The sequence below is a fragment of the Leptosomus discolor genome, chromosome 12 (genome assembly GCF_034619465.1).
Source record: "Leptosomus discolor isolate bLepDis1 chromosome 12, bLepDis1.hap2, whole genome shotgun sequence".
Classification (NCBI taxonomy): domain Eukaryota; kingdom Metazoa; phylum Chordata; class Aves; order Leptosomiformes; family Leptosomidae; genus Leptosomus; species Leptosomus discolor.
Window position 1 is genome coordinate 8,362,405 of NC_141402.1, and position 19,386 is coordinate 8,381,790.

General features: G+C 39.7%; 1 protein-coding gene across 2 annotated transcripts in view; it reads right to left on the reverse strand.

Annotated features, from left to right (window-relative positions):
• Positions 1-19,386, reverse strand: part of GALNT18 (polypeptide N-acetylgalactosaminyltransferase 18) — a 232,295-nt gene that overhangs the window by 63,606 nt on the left and 149,303 nt on the right. For both annotated transcript variants that reach the window (XM_086472177.1, XM_086472176.1), the window contains exons 4-6: positions 10,951-11,134; positions 9,849-10,046; positions 7,235-7,349 (exon numbers count right to left, since the gene is read on the reverse strand). In XM_086472177.1, coding sequence (XP_086328303.1) covers positions 7,235-7,349; positions 9,849-10,046; positions 10,951-11,134 — 497 coding nt within the window. The remainder of the gene's footprint in view (positions 1-7,234; positions 7,350-9,848; positions 10,047-10,950; positions 11,135-19,386) is intronic.

Here is a 19,386-nt window from a genome sequence, read left to right on the forward strand (position 1 = left end):
ACCAGGCCATGAAGAACTGTAATACCAGAAGCTACAATGGCACTGTCACCATGCCATGACTTAAAGTGCAGAAAGGTATTAAACATCAGACTAACTTATAATAATGCACTAATTAATTTGCATCTCACCTGAGTCCATGGATTTGTAAGTGCATATTGACTTACACTGCTTTACTTCTTTCCATACCACTATAAATCACAATTTCCTCTCATAAAACATCAAGATGTCTTTATGACTGCCCAGGTGGTAATGTGCAACCACACAGGCACAAACAGTGAAAAAACATCTGGGAGAAATCTCCAAGTGCCTTTTCCTCCTTCTTTGTAGGACATAGTGACGCCACGTGTTAGCTGCTGCTGTATCAATCATTTGCTTTCCTGTGGGAGCAGCTAATAAAATGTTCTCTCCCCAGAAAAAGCAAAAACACAAAAATGATTCACTGGTAATGTCTGTATGTATAACTACACATGTTGTAGCTGCAGGTTACTTGCTGAGGCATTCATGGGCAAAATGGGGGGAAAAAACCAATTATTCCACTGTAGGTTTGACACAAAACCAAAATAAGCCCCAGAAAACCTGTTTCAATCAATGTCATGACTGACACCCATTTGGAGGCATGACAATTCTTTATTTTATTCTCATAGAGGCTGAGGGTTTTTTTTCTTTTGGAATTACGACCCTGTAAATAGAGACATTTAGTCTGTGTCTTCTTGGAATTCAGGTTATTAACACAGCGAGGTACTTTCCAAGACAAAATTAACCTTAGCAATAATTCTGTCCACACTGAGAAGCCACTACTGGTTACACAGGGTGCTAGGCAAGTACTTACACCATCCTTGCACTGCCAAGGTATTATTTTTATCTTGGTGAGAGTGTGGACTACGAAAAGCATTGGCTACATATTGTAGGAATATTTGGTCAATCTTTACAAATTTTTCTTGCTGAGTTCAGTCTAGAAATTACCTCTTCTTAATTCACAAAATGGATAAAAATAAAACAGACATCTATTTAAAGCTTTAATGTAAAGTTAAAGAGAAATCACTATCTTAAAAAGCAGTATTTAAATGTTATCTAAAAGTAGCAACTAAGAATACTCTTATTCTTGTACTTCTCACCCCTTCCCCTTCGCACACCATCAACCTAATACTGTTGAACAGCACCTGTGATCATACACTAAGGATTTTTTTCTGTACAGCAAATCATTCCCTAGTGGGAAGGGCTATGGCCCACTGATTAAAATCAAGTTAAAAACATGGCTTTATGACCCCAGCAAGTGACAGCAGCTGTTACTGCAAGAATGGGAGACATCTAGATTCATTCTCCTGAAGCGAATTTGGGGAAGAGCTACATTGCTCAGTGGAGTGCCATGAAAGGGGACCCAGCAGCAAGGACAAAAAGGGACACTATGCAAACGACACACCCCCCTGCTCACTCTCCATGCAAACAGTTCCACAATACAGCAGCCCAGTGAAAAATCTCCCCCACTTTCTTTGTTCGCTCCTAGTCATTTCTACCTGTTGGCACACAAGCCTCTCAATTTTCCTCACGCAATAGTTTGTGAGGCAGCATGGTAAATCACAAACTGATTAACGTTAAAATTAACCCTGCAGTTTAAAAAAAAAAGTTGCAGTGTATGTTTTACTTCTGAACTGGAGGTACCAGAGACAGTGGGTACCGGGCAGCCGCTCAGACAGCTATGCTGGCAGAGCCTAAGCTCTAGTGTGCTGCAAGAGTGAGAACAAGAGGACGGCAAGGCGTAGGAGAAAAGGTAAGCCAGCATAGCTGTTTAAGCCTATGTGTTGTGAAACTGCACCCTAGCTTGGACACTGTGTAAAGGCTTTCCTTAATAAAAACTGACATCTATTAACATGCAATATATTCACGATATCATTTAATTCATGACCTGTATTAGAAACATTGTCAGGTAAAATTGCTGGAAACTTCTAGGGAAAGAGGAAAAAGTCCAAAATGTTTTCAGATAAATATGGAGATTTGGGGACAAATGTAAGTATCTGCACTTGCTCGTGATTATCAAAAAGAATACTCTTACAAGGGCATATTCTAAGAAAGAGATCTTAGGCAAGAAACAATCAGGATCACAAACATTTTGGATTTGAAATGACTGGACATGTAAGCCAGCAATAGGCTTCTGTGCTCCATATGAGAGGGACTGGGTTAACTAGTCAGCAATGAGGACTCATGATCCCAGAAGTTGGGGTGAGGGGAGATTAAAAAAGAAAAAGAAATAACAGATAGTGTTATTAGTTAGTTAGAGCTAACTAATAGATAGTTAGAGCCAAAACCACCTTCAAAAAAACTCAACTCCCGAAAAAAACCCATCCCAAAACAAACAAACAAACAAAAAAGGAAGTCGCCTCTGGAATTTGTGAAAAATAGTTCAGGGAGAGGCACGACAGACTTCACATCAGCTTGCTCTGCAACAGAGGTACCCTATCATATGGACAATACCTCAAAGAACACTCGGACTATTTTCTGATCAAGTAACTAATTTTGGCATCTCTGCTCATAAATTGCATTCCCCTAGTTTTCCACCAACAGAAAAAGCATCAGCTTCATGTAAGTTCTTGTCACGGTTTGAGGCTGGGCCGGCCACTAACGAATGACAGACGCTCTCTACTAAACCCTCTCCCCTCCCAAAAGTGAAAAGGAGAGAGAACAAGGGAGAGAGACTTTACGGTTTGGAAAAGAAAACTAAAACAGCTTTAATGGAACAATAACAATAAAAGAAAAGATAAATAATAATAATTAAAAAATGAAATATATACAATATGTACAAATATATACAAAGCCAATACCGAACCCAGCTCCTCCCACCCTGATGACAACATGTCACCACTACACTGCAGGGCTGGCACTGGGGCAGTCCCAGGCTGGACTCGGCAGCAGACAGGGACGGGATGCAGGAGCTGGACTCAGGCACTGGATTCAGGGATGCACGGATCAGTCCTCCTCAGATGTCGGCCATTGAAGAAGAGACGAAGAGGGCGAGACCCTCGTGATCTCTCAGCTTTATACTGAATATGACATATATGGGATGGAATACTCTGTTGGTCAGGTTTGGGTCACCTGTCCAGTTCGCTCCTCCCTGTAGGTGTGACCCTTTTCACTTCCGGCACCCCAACATGGAGTACAGGATTCAGCAGTGACCTTGGTCACCATAAGAACAAGTATAAGCAAGGGCCTCTCTGCACACCATTACTTGGTACGAACAATAAACACCAGGCCTTATCACTGCTGGGAGCAGTCACTGTCTGGAAAAACATGCTGCTGTTTCAGAAAGTGCCGTTAGTTAGAGGGGACTTAACTGAAAAGTTAAAGCACTAAACCAGAATTAGTTCTGATTTAGCCCAAACCAGGACAGTTCTATACACAAACCAGCAGACTAACAAGAAACGAAGCAGATATATTTATTATAATGTTGGTTTATTGCAAATATAACTAATTTCACTACGGCAATATAATGTAAAAAGTAGCGTGCCATACTCAGTTTGAACTAGAAATGCAATTTTCCTCCTGGGTCAGCTGATATAAAGTTTTGATATAACATTTAGTGGAAGCAAGATCCATTCCTCCTCCCTTAAAGAGCCATTACCTTCTAACAAAATCTCCTCTTGCCCATTTAACGGGGCCATTATATCCCTGTGAACATGAATTCATCTGCAAGCACACAGTCTTTGTGACATACATAATTAAGTCAAAGCCTGTGCTTAACATTCCCTTGACTCTGATGATGACTTAGTCTGTGACCTAAGGCAAATCACTGAATATTTGTTCAGGCATTCCTAAAAGTGGTACAAACAACTTCATTGTAACACATATTTGGAAGCTTTATCAAACATGCAGGCTGCTTTAAAAGACAAAACGATTGCTACAGCCTTGCTGTCAATAGAAAATCTTCTGTTGACTTCAGTAGGAATTGGAATAGGCCTTTAAGAAGCCTACTGAAAACTAGACTTAAACCATCTAATGCAGGATTGATTGCAACTATTGATTGCAATGGATTTGTAGGGGTCTTCTGTAACTACAGGTACTGCTTGTGCAAGCACAATCCAGAAGCAGAGCCCAAATAACGGTGAGAAATGCCAGTCTTACACTCACATTTTCTTTTCGCTGTAAGGCAGTTACAACACAGTTCCTATTTGGTCTCTTAGATAAGTGATGCGATTCCAGTTTGCCCTCCAAACGCAATCTGGTCCCTTAAAAGCACACTTAAGTCCATTCAATTTGGAATGATTCAATGTAAACCAAAAAGAAGCATTACTCATCCTAACGTGAATTTAAGAATATGATTCTGGGGCACAGTAAATGAATCTTTCAAAAATTCCAGATAAAGTGACAGAGCTACTCAGAAAAGGATGCTGTCAAGTCTTGGATCAACCAGCCTGCTTTATTTTCTTATAGGGCAAATAAACAGCTCTGCAAGAAAACATTTGCTCGAGGAAAAAATACAGCGTTGCTTCTAAGATTCAAAATGCATTCATATTTTGAACTCATCTGTCAGCTTCTAGCTCAAGGCAACAGGACTCTACTAATATTTATTTAATAACGTTTAATATTTTACAATTGTTATTACAAAGCCACAGACAAGGGTAAAAAACTTAGAAGTTAAAATAATACACCGAATTAGAGATGAATAGAGCTGAGCAGAGAAACTAATTCATCAGAGTCAAGAGAATAATCCTCCAATCAAAGACCTGTTTTCTGTGGCTTGTTACGGTTCACAACAATGGATGTTTCAGATAGTTTCCAATAGCCAGGGATTTTCTTGCACTCATGTAACACAAATAAATAGATATTTGTGCAGATGACGAGGTGAACAAAGCACCTCCTGGGAAAGGATACTGGGGTAAGTCTCCATTTTGTCAGGGTCTAATACCTGTCCCTGCACAGTGAAAACCCCATCAGTTCAGCTGAAAACAAACCATTTCAAGATTTTAGAAGACACAGTAACGGTTTCTCCTTTGTAATAGAAAGAAATCCTAAATAGGTATGGGAGGCATCTCAGCTGGGAGATTCACCTTATCTCACATCACTGAAGATGCAGCTGCTAACAAAGCAAACAGAGAATAAGGCTTTGACTCTGTGCATAGGCAGAAAGATAGTGATTTACCCAGTCCCATCGTCACATGATGCTGCAGCTGGTCTGCATATGAGTTTGGCTCATGGTAGTTTTACATCCTCTGGAACAAAATTAGTAACACAAGGACATGGGACTATGCTCTACTTAGCATTTTTAAGGTAAATAGGTAGCTCAAATGATCCTAACTGTTGCTGATATTTCTGTAGTTGAAAGGAACCTCTCCCGTTCCTGCAGATGTTTGCTCTTACATGCTTACGCATAAAATTTCCCAATGGAAGAACTGACTTCCAGTGCCTAAATACTGCAAAGAATGGGAACAGGCTGTGTGAAAAATTAAGGAAATTTCACTAGATACCAACTCCATCATATCAGAGAACGTGATATGCAACATCCCAGCTTCTTGTGCATTTTGCCAAGAAGTGGTATGCAGCCCCAGGTGTGCACCAGAAGCAGGTGGCTGAGGGAAGGAGCTTGCTTTTCAAGCTTAACATCTGTAGAAATAATATTGTGCTTCCCAGAAGCTCTAATATTGCACTGTATATTTATATTCATCCCAGTATTATCTGGGATATGCTGAGAATTGTGAGAAGAGTTGGTAATACACTGCTGGAAAAATCTGTTCATTACAGCTCAGTAATTTGTTTTGATACAGCCAGGAACACAGATCCAAGTCAGGATAAAGTTAGATGAGGCAGCATACATTATGCTACCTTGCACACTACAATCTGTTACAGATGAAAGTATTTTATGTAGGTCAGGCACTGCTTCCCTGGAGACAGACAAAAAGCCGTAAGGAAAGCACAGCAGTGTTAGGCCTTATTTCAGTGATCCAGTCTACTCCAAAGTTTCAATTATGCAGAGATTTGTGTCTCTCTGGTCTTGTTGATCAAAGTACTCTTCCCAATCAACTTCTGCAAGGCTAAGTATAGCAGACTGGACAGCATATATCTCATGATGCAAAACTAGATAAAGCTCCTCGCACTCACAAGGAGACAAGAGTTTTGTCATCTGAAAAAAGAAAAGAAAAATCAAAGTGACACTAATTTTCAACTCATCGCAACACTGAGCTGCAAAATCAGGTTTTGGGAAGAGAAGGCAGCTCTCTGGCTCCCACAGTGAGGAGAATGGTGTTATTAAAAGAAGCAGTCTTGCACTTTTCTCTCTCTTTCCTTAAAACTGTGCTCTCATGTTAGTGAGAGGGGACCTGTGCTTTGGTCTTACTAGAATAATACTTTATCTCTGACAGGTGGGAGAAAAAGAATTTCAGGAACCCAGAAGTAAATGAGTACTTTTTGTTATATCTCGCAGTCTCAGCAGAGAATTCTATATTTTTAAAATAAATTCCTTTTTTTTTTTTTTTTCCCAGTATGCTTTTGTTCTGGCAACTAAAAAGCACAAAATACAAGTTTCCACTAACATTTCAAAGCAGAGTTCAGAATTCAATTTTTTAACACACATCATACCATTTTTCATTACCACCTATCTAAGAATTTCTCTTGCATCAAAAACCTGAAAGATTCGCAAAGAGAACAGCACTGTATTTTCAGAATGGTATTTAGCAGTGAAGAGACACAGAAAGCAGTACACAAATCACACACAATACTGCATATGGTAACCAGATTAAGAGTGTATGATGGGAGAAGAAAAATGTGCACTTACTCGCTTTATGAATATCTTAATTCCCCTCCAGAGGAGGGGATAGGCATAAATGCCTATATATTCCAGTTTGCTCCATAGTGATTTTCCTAATTTAAATAAATCAAGCTTTCTAGAAAGGCTTTTCCCATTACGCCTGTGAAAAACTATCCTCCTTACTGAGTCTGGGATCACAGGTAAGCAGGGAGTTTTGGGTATCACCCCTGTAGAACTCTAGCGTTGTTGCTTGAACAAAAGAATAATACCAAATTCTATATTTCTATCCTTGTCCCAGATTAAGTTCTTCAAAAAGACAGGAGCTTTTGCTCTTTTTATTTCCCCTCTCTCCTCAAATGCAACCATTTACACTATTGCAGAGCTGTGGATCTCCTTTGCGTGCCATCGTCCATACGTTTTTGACTGTCTCTTTCCCCCGCAATAAGAAGCAAGCCACATTTTAAATGTAAGCCACCAGTGTTGGTTGATTATGTTCCTTACCCTGATTCCAAGCTCCACATTCTCTCCTCCGTATACTTCCATGCCTTCATCCAGTAAGCCAATCTCTTGGAAATATTCTCTATCTACTATGAAGCATCCAATCAATGCAGGACTTCTGAAAGAATAAACCAGCAACAAACAAAATTAGCATATAAAATATGAAGAATTTTATATTCAGAAATAGCTTGTATTTATAATTGCTGGGTCAAATGGTCCCTCAAGACAGATTCTTAGGGAGGTGTTTCTCAAACAGACTTATTCAGCTTTGTCTTCTAACGTTCTTGATTCTATGGTGAAATAAGCACCATTCAAGGAAAACAGACTCAAAAGTTTTGGACATACATATTCACCAGAACAGGCAGGATTTCACTGCTAACAATACCAGATTCAGGAGCCCCAACTTTGTTTCTGAGGCACCAGCCATTTTAGTGTCTGTCCCTGCTAAGTCCTCAGGTTTCTTGTCAGTGATAATTAACAAGGGTACCCAATGATGCACACTTTTGTGTGTTTAGTCAGAAGCAAGTTCATCTACAGCTAAGAAAACTTGTATCTGTAAGCTTATGTAAAAGAAGAGATTATTTCTTGAATAGGAATGTCCAGATAAGGTTTTGTAATACAGTATCAAGAAATGTCTGCCCTTACCAGCATACTGTAACCTTAGTCCGTTGTCCTGAACCAAATTTAAACAAGTGACATATCTTTACCGAATCAGTAAGCTCTATTTACGTCATGACCTGAATTAACCAACTCTTACTATGCTGAGCCAATCTTAAGAAGGTAAGAGATCAGACACGGAGGGTACAACTTTACCTTTATGAGAGGCAGTGGAGAAGAACACAGAGTAATTTAGCTTTTTCATGTTTCTCCTACCTTACAGTCCACAAAGGCAGGAAATAAAAACGTATTTTCTGATTATTATGCTGGTGTCAGGAACTCTGGTAAAAATGGATATTAGTACAGGGGGAATCATCCTGCATTTACTGGGAACATTCAAGCTGCAGTAAGTGTAGACATCTGCTTTCAAACAGATTCTAGGATGTCTTAATCACAAATTGTACAGTTCTACAGAATTCTATGCATTTTTGCCTTTAACTTGAAGTGCTATAGTACCCCTTTACAATAATGAAAGACTGTTTCTGATGCATTTATTAACGAAGAAAATAGCAGTTAACGACACTTCAAAAATGATGCTTCTTCTATGACAAAACGCTCTTTCTTTTGGTGTTGTTTTTAAAGTATTGGTCAGAGTACATCCCTTTGTTATAATTCTGGAAGCATTTTGGAGGCATGAGAGAAGACATCAATCAATACATGTGGGGTTTTTTTGTTTGTTTTAATTATCCAGCACACACAGGAAGTGTATTGCACTGAATAAAAGGTGCCAGGGAAAGGGCTAGGGAACAAACCTAAACACCCAGTATTCATAAAGGACATTCACTCTACAGTCCTCACATAGAACAGCATTTTTGGGTAAAATGGAAAAGTAGATTTGCTCTTTATTCCAAGTTTAAATACTTTTAATTTTAAAAGTCACCATAATTAATATAGAAGGTTTGCCTTCTCCAGGACTTAGTAGACAATTTCAAAGCATTTTCATAATGTTAACACAGTTCATTAACACCAATAACCATTTCTAATAATGTGGAAATTACCACCTCTTTTTATGTACGTCTGTGGCAAACCTATGAATTTTTACCTCCTAACTTTCCAATTCTAGGTCCTCTTCTAACGACCAGCATGTGGGTCTGCTGTTCAGAGTGTTTAAGCTGACAACCCCACAAAAAAAGCCATCTGCCTGAAAAGGCAGAACTACTGGATGAAAGATACCCCTTACACTGACCGCATAGAAACTCATTGCTAGTGATGACCCCCCTTGCACTGCCGCTGCTATTTAAGGTTGTGCTTTGCAGCTGCTGACAACAGCCTTCACTCTTTCTGCAGAGAGCTAGAATACAGGTACCAGTGACCTCCTTGATATGAATGCATTGCTAAAAGAAATGCCTGGAATCTCAGCAGAGCTGCTGAAGGGATTCAGAGGCACCTACTCCCCTCCTGAAGATGAGGGCATTGTTCTGTACCAGCCTAACAATGCTCTAGACGTGATAAGAAAGTACAGAGCTAGATTGTACCAAAGCAAGGATCTAATACAGCCTTTGCTCACACACTATCAGTAGATCAGCATTAACTCCTAGGACATAATACAGATGTGAAGCTATGTAACAGTATTATAAAGAATACAACTGTCAGATCAGTTCTATTTAGATAATGCATTTGTAAAGAAAATTCTGTTTCTGTCCCATTACCAGTAAATTAGCAGACAAGACATTTGGAGAAAGCAGTACTGCTCAGCATTCAAGTCTACCATTTCACTTTGGCTATGTGTTTTACCCCATGCTAACAACAAGGAAACCTATTTAAAAAGATATACTAAACCAAACAGTTTTCTTGATGACTGTGTACGGGTCAAGGACAAAAGAGGGCAGCTCAGGGACGTTTAACTAATGTAACATTACGGTCAGTAAAACCTACTACATCGCTGAGACCACTCACCATCTGTCATATCAAGATAAGCATTGCCAGTGACACAGTAATCTAGGTCACAGTTGCATGTTACCTTATTGGAGCAGTCGTGTTCTCCAGTTTCCACCATGACTTAGGAGGATTCAGATATCGGCACCACAGCTCCCAGTCAAACCCCTGTGCTGAGAGAGGATACTCCTCTATTTCAAAATTATCATACTTAATGTTATCAAATGATGGAGAAATTACTCTTTTTCTGTTTTCTTTTATCCTAGTAAGCACTGGTTCAGCCCTTAAAAAAAAAAAAAAGAAAAAAAAATAATGCAGAAGCATAGCACTGATAGAAATCATAGAACATTTGGGTTGGAAGGGACATTTTAAGGTCGTCTAGTCCAACCCCCCCCCCATAAATAGCAGCTTATGCTGTATGTTTCAGAAGGGACAAGTCTACTTCAGAGCTCCCTTTGCTTTGAGATGGAGCTTTGACAGAGCAGGATCTCCCCCAAAATAACCCACCACAATATTTATCTAGGATGCCCTTTTATTAACCTTGATGTTAGCTGGTGAATGGAAGAAATGAGTATCTGCATATCAAAGAGCATTTACACCCTTGCTACCAAATAACGATAACTTCAGGCTCTTAATATTATCAAGGACATCAGGATCAGAGTTAATAATAGATCTATCCTAGGGCCAGAAGCTCCTTCGTTTTTACCATCTTTTTTACTCAAGAAGCAACAGAGATATTAAATCCAGACTGAACAAGTTAAAATACATGGTTTTAGTTACGTGCTACTTTTGCACAGATCGGCAACCTCAGTGCCAAAATGACACTTCTTTGTTTACACCATAAAACATAAAAGAAATGTAGTATTTTTAATTAAAAGAAGACAAATTTGCCCCATGGGCAAAGGGCTACATTATCAGAAGAGGTTTTTTACATGCAATTTTCCAATGTAGTTTTAAATACATTTTAATTAGACCAGCAAATAACTCACGCTATAAAAATGGATCTAGATTATGTTGCACAGCACAAATACATTTTTCATGCTTCTGTCCATGATCCTGTCTGAATCTTCATTAAAAAGATCAGAATGCTAACTCACCCTCTGTAGGCAAGAGAAACGCCATTCAGTAATTTATAAACAGTGCTTGGAAAAAGTGCCTTAGTCAGATAAATTCAAGGAGACACATACCATCCCACATTAAATTCCACATGGGCATCAAAGAGAGCAACTACTGGTGCTGTGGCTACTCTCCATCCACTAACTCGAGATCGAATCAGCCCCTCTTGTTTGCTGTGTCGAACAATCTTGATGAAACCAGGCTTATGGGCATTCACTTCATCAACATACTTTTTTAGTTTCTCCTTGAGTTCTTCTGTGGAAAGGAAAGAATTGTATGTTAACAAGAAGTATCAGCTCAACAAGATGTAAAAGCCTGTTCCTCCAGAAAAATAGGAGTCTTTACACATAGAAATAGTCCATTTTGATTTACCTACTAAGAATCCTCAAATAGTCAAGTCTAAAAGGAAGCAAACAAGAAGTAGAAGGACCATAAATTATATAGTAATAAAAAATCCTAGGCATAACTACTTAGCCTACATGGTTGACATCAGAATCTTGCCACTGTTTAACATTAACATGCCACAAAATGAAGCACTCAATCATAAAGTACCATAGCTACATAAGTGCATATTATGTTTCTGTAGCAATAAGATATCTATCTTATATTTCCAGAAAAATATGCCCAAGTATCATCCATGAACTTTCTTTACCAATATTTCAAGAAAAAAAAAGTAAGAATAAAACAAGTTATTTCTCCTTTTCCCAGTTTTCTTTCTAAACTTCGACAACACTTTTCTATCTCTACTAAAAAGTTCCACAACTTCTGCTCTTTTCTCATCAGAACAAAGACCAGTGAAAGTACTGGAGGAGAATAATTCCTAATTAAAACACGGTAACTGTTAAATCAACAGCTACCATATCTCTGGCTTAAAGACCATTGCATGAGAAAATTCAATAGGCAGAGCTGAAATACGCTGTTTTCTATTATTATTATTAACAGAATGCACTGTTCACTACTATTCTTTATTAGCATTGCTATGTTCTATTTACGTTACGGTACCACTTAGAATTCCCTTGGTGTTATTAAGTTCCCTTTCTGCCAAATCTCTCCACAAATCCAGAAATGTCTTTGCTGTGATGCAGAATAATGCTCCTGTGGTTACCGTGCTAAACGGGGTATCATCAAATCTGCATTAAAAGCTCAATACTGCCCAGCCCTGAAAGCTTGAGCGAGCCACTTAACTTCTCCATAATCAATCGCCCTTCTGCGAAATGGGATCACCACACTTATTTTTCTTTTCAGTCTATTTAGACTTTAAACTCTAGAGAACAACAGTTCTTTTCTTCTGCATTTGGCCAGTACCTAGCACCCTGGGACACTGAGCTGGGGGTAGGCTGCATCAGGCAAGGCATGGCACCAGTGCCTAGCAGAGGAAGGAGCAGCACCCAGTAGTCAGCAGCGTGAGAGGAAGTATGATTTCTGCCATTTATAACAGGGTTTTTCTTTTAAACATAACCATTGAGGCTTTCTCTTCTATTGTTTTGCTGGCATTAGCGGTGCAATCTGCTCCTATGTACACGCCAGGGGGACATTTCTCCATTGAGCCCAGGTTCTCAACACAAGCCAACCACTCTGGGAACCAGTCGCCTCAAACAGAGCTGGACACCATGCACACTAGAATGGTTAATGCAACAGAAAATTAGAAGCAAGCACACTTTATTAGCCACATTAAATGTTCATCCTTGGAAAGGAGATGGATCTGTCCTCTCTTAGGGTGACAAAGAGGAACAGAGCTGTTTCGCAAGCGGTCCGCTAACCTAAGGACTGTTACAACCCATATGACCTCGGTAAACCTACTTCTCTTGAGAATATGGAGGAAAGGACCAAGATGGCCAAGTACAGAGACTCCTTAAATTCACCCCTCTTTGTAAAGACTCTCAGATAGCCACCAGGCGTGACACACTTGTAGCTGGTTCCACTAACATTGCAGGACTGTGTATGCTATACATACCTTTGTGTAAATAAACTCTCTGCATAGAAGTGAGAAAATATCAAAGAAAAGTGCTGATACTTACAGTTTTTCATTAAGAACAAGAATTAAAAAGAAATAATGTGATGACCATGTCCATCACAGTACTTAAACTGCAGCTATATTTTAGGAATGGACTGAATATATTCCTAGAATTTTGCACATTATATTGACACTATCTATTCAAATTGTTTATCTATGACTGCATCGCCTTGAATAAACAACATGAGGCATTTAAACACAGAGCACTATTCTACTTTGTATTATATTTGCTGCGAATTGATCAATACACTTTTTTTCCTTTATAAAGTCAAGAAATGATATTCAGGTTTTCTATCAGGCTTGCGCAAAGACACACGTTCTTATTGTTCATCCCCTAACACACACAGATTTGCAGCAAGCACAAAACTATCAAACCAACCACTAAACAGCACTTTAAATTCAAAATAAGATATTTACATCACTGAAATTGTGCTTACCTAAAAATAGTGCAAAACAGTTCTCTATTCCCAAAATGTAACACTGTGGAGGGCGAATATCAAAACATGAAGATCAAAGCTTTGTTCTTGGTATAAGTGGCTGTTCCTAGCTTTGCAATACTAGGAAGCTTTATTTGCCACAACAATGTAGCATCACCACTGAGTATAAAATACAGAAAAGGAAAGCAGGCTGTAATCAAGGACTTGAAATTCAGTACCTCTGATAGAGTCATTGTTCTCTCAATCACCTTCATTTTTAGCAAGTGGGCTATTACTCCTGTCATACACCTTTCCTAATGTGGACTGATTTTATAAGCTTGAGTAAACACAAAATCCTTTTCATAGCTAGGTGTAGTATGGAAATAGGTGTAAATGGAACGGAACCCAAATCTTGGCTTGCCACCAGTATGATGTCAGCTGTACATTATAGCTATGACATTTACTAGGCAGTACACACGTTAATTTTCTGGTTACACTGTAGCTTTCTGCAAATGAAGTCAATGGCCTGAGAGAGTCTCGGGAACCTCGGAGGCTTACCCATGGTCAGTCAGTACAGAAGAATCCTTCTTTGGACTTCAATACCAGCCTCAGGAGGTAGAGAGAAGTGCTGCCTTTTACCTAATCTTCAGTACTGGCCCACAAGCAGTGACTTACTCTGTAGCATGTCCACAGGAGACAAAACAATATTCTGCAATCAGGCATTTTCTGGCCTTTGTTACTTAAAACAGATTAGCTTTGCTTTTTGAAGGCAGAGTGCTAAGCAGAGCATTATGTGTACCCTTTGTCTTACAAAACCTATTGGGCAGACTCTCCCAGAAGAAAAGATAAGTCTACTAAACAAACGTATCATTTTCACCCAGCCACAGGACACAGCGGCCATGTAAATGAAGCTAAAAAAGTCACTATAATGGACAGAACATTAAAAATGCCCTACCAGGATACATAAGTCAGGTTTTTTTCATGCATTCCATGTTTTCCTCAGTTTTACATGAGAAATCTGAGTTCAACTGTCTTTGATAGTTTTAGAGCACCCTGCCCACCCAGGTGGGTGGGAACGATGGCACTCTCCCCCTAGAACTGATCATACATTTTGTGACGGCACTGATGGTCTGCAGCAACATATTTTTAACCCATGCTCTGGTTTTTTCCACTTCAGATACATTGCCTGAACAATAAACAGTCTTTTTCATTAATTATTGTGCTTCATTGCTTTATGCCACCATAGGGAGAAGAAAGGGAATGAGCAAATGTGTCATCTTCAATACGCTGTTGATTCAGTTTCCAATTATGGAAACAAACAAGATTATAAAGATAGATGCGTTTGCTGTTCAGCGCAGAATCCCTCAAATAAGGACTCCATTTTACTAAGCTGAATGAGCATCTGCAATTGGAGAGAAAGAGCAGCCATATATTGAATGGGAAAATGGTGCCGATCTGGTGCTTGGCAATGCTGCACTCTACCACCTGCCTCTATATGGTACAGATGTCTGGAGAGCACAGCACAACTCTCCATATAAATGTAGAAAACATAATTCATGTGCCACAATCATGTTTAATATTAACATAATTAAATTCTAATACTTCTGAGAGGTTTGTTTTTAACAAACCCACAAAGATTTTGTTTGTCAAGTTTCCCTATTCGGCATGACAAAGCAGTGCTAAAGAATTCATGCAACTTTGCCTTCTTAGGAAGCGGTAGAAGCAGGGCAGGATAAAGGCAGGGAGCATAAGGAGTCAAAAGACATCAGCTATCCCACAGCTATAGAGACTGTATGTGAAGGGATCCTTTAGTTCATGAACTCCCTTCACAAGCCATCTTCCATTCAGGAGATGGTCTGAGAGAATGGCAGCTTTACAAGGGCTCTGGCAATGCAACCGCTCTCCTTGCAATACTGTAGCTTGCTTGGTTGGTGCAAGTGGCCAGTCCTAGCTCAGAGAGGTGATCTGGACCACAGTCCTGCCCCCTCTTCTAACCCTGGGGGGCTGTGGCAGTCCATAAGATACGGAAAAGATTTCTCACATATGCCTCAGGGAGTTTCTCAGAAGGAAAACCATCTACAGATCATGCTCTTCATCTCATCGCATGCAAGTAGCCTATGTGTTGTATGCCTTTACCCTCCCTAAATCAGGAAGTTATCAGGCTAGATACTCAATGATGTAAGGTGCCTTAGCCCCTTACCCCAGTGTCCTAGAGCAGCTGTGGATCTGTCCCCAGACTTCAAATCTTAAAAGTTATTGATACAGTGTTGTCATAAATAATAAATTACTGCCTCACATTCATAGAGAAGTAGCTTAAAGAACAGTCAATTAAGCCTCACTTCCAATAACATTCATGCTGTAATGTACTCCTATTCTGACTGCTTAAATGAGTCCTCATATCTTTCAGAATAATTACATTTGCAAAGTCTGACAGTCATGCTTTGCTGAGACAGATGCATTTTACTGACTCTTTAAAACTCTTCTTCTTAGCTGTAAGTTTGCCAACAGAGCTAAAATAATAAATAAATAAATAAAAGCGCTCTCATAACTTTATGCATTTTCTAAAGCCTAAAAGTCCCCGCTGACTTCAGTGCAGCAGAATGCATGCTGGATGTTATTGCTATCTCTGCAAGGCTTGTGCTTTTACCTTTAGAGAAAAATTTATTTCCATGTCAAAGGCCCAGGAATTACCACATCTCTCTTTAACCTTAACTCTTGGCACAAACATGGCTTCTTTTACTGTGAAGGGGAAGAAAGTATTCTTCAATACAGAATGGGGTTTAATGCCACAATTGTCCTCCCTGTGCCAGAAATTGTGGATTGACACATTACATAAAAGGGCAAAATCCTGCCAATTCATTATTTTTATGCTCTAGCTTTGTGTGTTCATTGAGCTGCCTGAAAGGTACACTCTGGTCCCCAGGTAAAGAACCATGTTGGATATTTTCTTGGATCATAAAGCACACTTTTAAAGGCAAATCATTACAGTAGCTGCAGGAATACAGTGCAGCTACTGCCTGCCTCTGAGCCAAGAGACCACTGGTCGGTCAGCTCGTGGCAAGGATCCCAGGGCCTTCCTGAATGCTCTGCCATGTGCATGAGGTCAGAATGGGATCCACTGCCTTGCACCAAGGCAAAACACCCATTTGTCAGAGCACAAGAACTCAGTACACCATGAGAACTGCTGCCATACTAGGAGCATCTCATCAGGTACACCTTGCTTCTACATGAAAGGCAAGTAAATGGGCAAAAAGACAGAATTCGCACAAACCAATTAATTTCAAACCAAGAATTTTCCATCTTCTTTATCTGATTATTTGTGGTCCAAAGTCTTAGGAACAGGAAGAGCTGCTTCTCTACTCTTCCGATTACAATTCTATAGCCTTTAGAAAAACAGACTGTGTTAACATAGCTAACTTTCTTTCTGGTAAATAGAGAAAGCCTGTTACACCTGATTTGCTGCAAAGCTCCCCCCCACACTCCCGCCTTCCCTCTCAGTCACTCTGTAGGCATACAGCCTGAATCTATGTAATAACTTGAATTCATGGCAGCTGCTAGGCATGTAAGAAAAACTGTTTGCTGTACTTTATCTAATAGGCTTGTACACTGGATTACACCACTTATTTCGCATGCAGCTCAGTGCTTCATAATTTTTATTTTCCTTTCCTCTGGCCCCTTATCTTTCATGCTCAAGTGATCACCTCTCATCTCTGTAGCACAAGCTGATAATTCCAAATGGAAAATATTTATAACCAGATAGAGGCATGCCATTTGTAATGCACATGTGTATATAGAATGTTTGCAACAGAGGGCAACAATGCACAAACAGATAACAAGGACCTGCTGTGCACACGTATTTAATAACCTCATGTTATCTGGTAATAGATAAACCACCCAAGGGAAATTACCAATGTGATGCAAGGAATTGATTTGGACAGAGCTCAAAAACAAAAAAGCAGTATAGTACTTTTCCTCCCTTACTATACCTAACTTGTATTGTTGACAGAGATGCATAATCTAATTTCAGAAGTTCAGGCTATCCACACGTAAAGCCAGATAGAGTAATGAACTTTCACAGTCACAACCTTTGCATTCAGCAACCCAAAGTCTCAGCTGCTGCCAAACCTCCCCAGGTCTATTAAGATAAATGAGGCCTACAACAATTCATGCCAGCTCACAGCTCGGACTGCAAGCCATGGATTTATTTAGTCTAGCACATGAACAGCACCCTTCTCCCATAATAAAGGCAGGAAAAAATAAACATTTCCCCTCTCAGCCCCTAAACACAAACACACACTCTTTCATTTACCCAGGAGAATCTAGTACAGAGGAGTGGGAAGCACACACTGCTTTCAAAGGGTTTGATGTAGGCTGCTTTGATTCATTCTCAGGTCCTCTCACAAATACCATGTCTATGCAGGGGAAGAACTTAGGAGGACACTCCATTGAATTCTCTTGCTAGTTGTAAGGTCCTGGGAATCAGACAGTATGAGAATCACATTCCACTTCAAAACAGTAATCAGTAAACTAGCACACCTCCCAACACAAAACAGGCTTTGCAGAAGAGACCTGTGCCAGCCACTATTGTTTCAGAGATCTACCAGACATGTACACTACTCTGGTTCATTTTTTTTTTTTTCTAAATGATGCACAGTTCCAATCCCAGACATGAAAGTGGGATACCACCCTCCAGATCATTAAGTCCTACCCGAAATATTGCTGTGTCTTAATAAATCCCAATAGTACGGGAAGAAAAATGAAAATAATCTTTTGGAAATCATGACAGCTGACCACCACGTTATGGAGGAGGGGAATACTGGAGACAGAAATATTACATCTGTTATTTTTTTGTTAGCACTATTCTCTTGTAGTAATGTCTTTATAGCAAGGGCTATAAATACCTTTTATTTCCCTTTTATTATTTATTGAGTACTGTTCAAAAACAGTACTCAATTTCCACCCTAAGGTGCATCCTGTCATTAGTATCACTGAGCCCACACTCTAGCAGCAGCGTGTCTCGCAACATTTTGCAAGACAGAGAGATAAATTGAGATGCCAGATGAATCTCAACAGTCACACCAGAAGATGCAGAATTGGAGGAATACAACCTGGGTCTCCCAAATCCCAGGGCAACACATTAACACTGCATGATTTCCCTGAGGCTGTGACTGCAGTTTGAGCCATGGTCCATATGGAGCCCAGAGAACTCTGTGCAGATGCAAGAGCTCATCCACATCACCAGGTCAGGTTTAAAAGGCAGCTGATATCTGGAGCTCTTGTTAATGTCAACAGAAATGCACTGCAACAAGGGAATTGAACGTGGCTCTTCTGTCTCCCTAACAATGGGAGAGACTCACATGCTTACCTCCGAGTACAGAGTAGAGCTTACTAAAGGTATGTGCTAACATGAAGAGAGATCTCAGATGACCATCTCAGATGACCATTTTCTTTGAGCTCTTTAATACATTTAAGTATATGCAACAAGGCAGGACTAAAAAAAAAAGCACAAAGTATCTTTTCTTAGATAACAAAATTCCAAAATTAAGAGTTTACAACTGACCATAAAAGCCAGTTGGGCGCGTATGTGCTTACACCAGCCAACATGCAAACACAAGTAGAACAGGGACTTCCCAAACACTGCCAATAGTTACCACTGCCATACAAACAAGAAAGCAAGGGTACAGAGGCTGCTACGTTACCTCTTCATGGCAATACTTAGAACCCTTTCAATAGAAAGGTGTTTAAATCTTCAAAATGTCTTTGACACAGACCTGTAATTATATAACATTAACTGTTCCACTCAACTTTCTGATTGCTGGATGCTCAAATTAGTCTCAGCAGGAACACGATTCCACTCCATTTTACTGCGTATGACTGCTTCCCATTTAGTGACTGTTACTGAGTATATTATGGCTACAATAATGTGATCACAACACTGGTTAAACCTGGTCAGGAACAAGGACTATCACTGAAATCACATATTCATATCACATCCGATGCAAGAGTGACTTCTGATGTTTACTTAGATACAATTGTTTTAGAAAGGGGCCATAAAGTGAGAAGTATACGAGCACGGA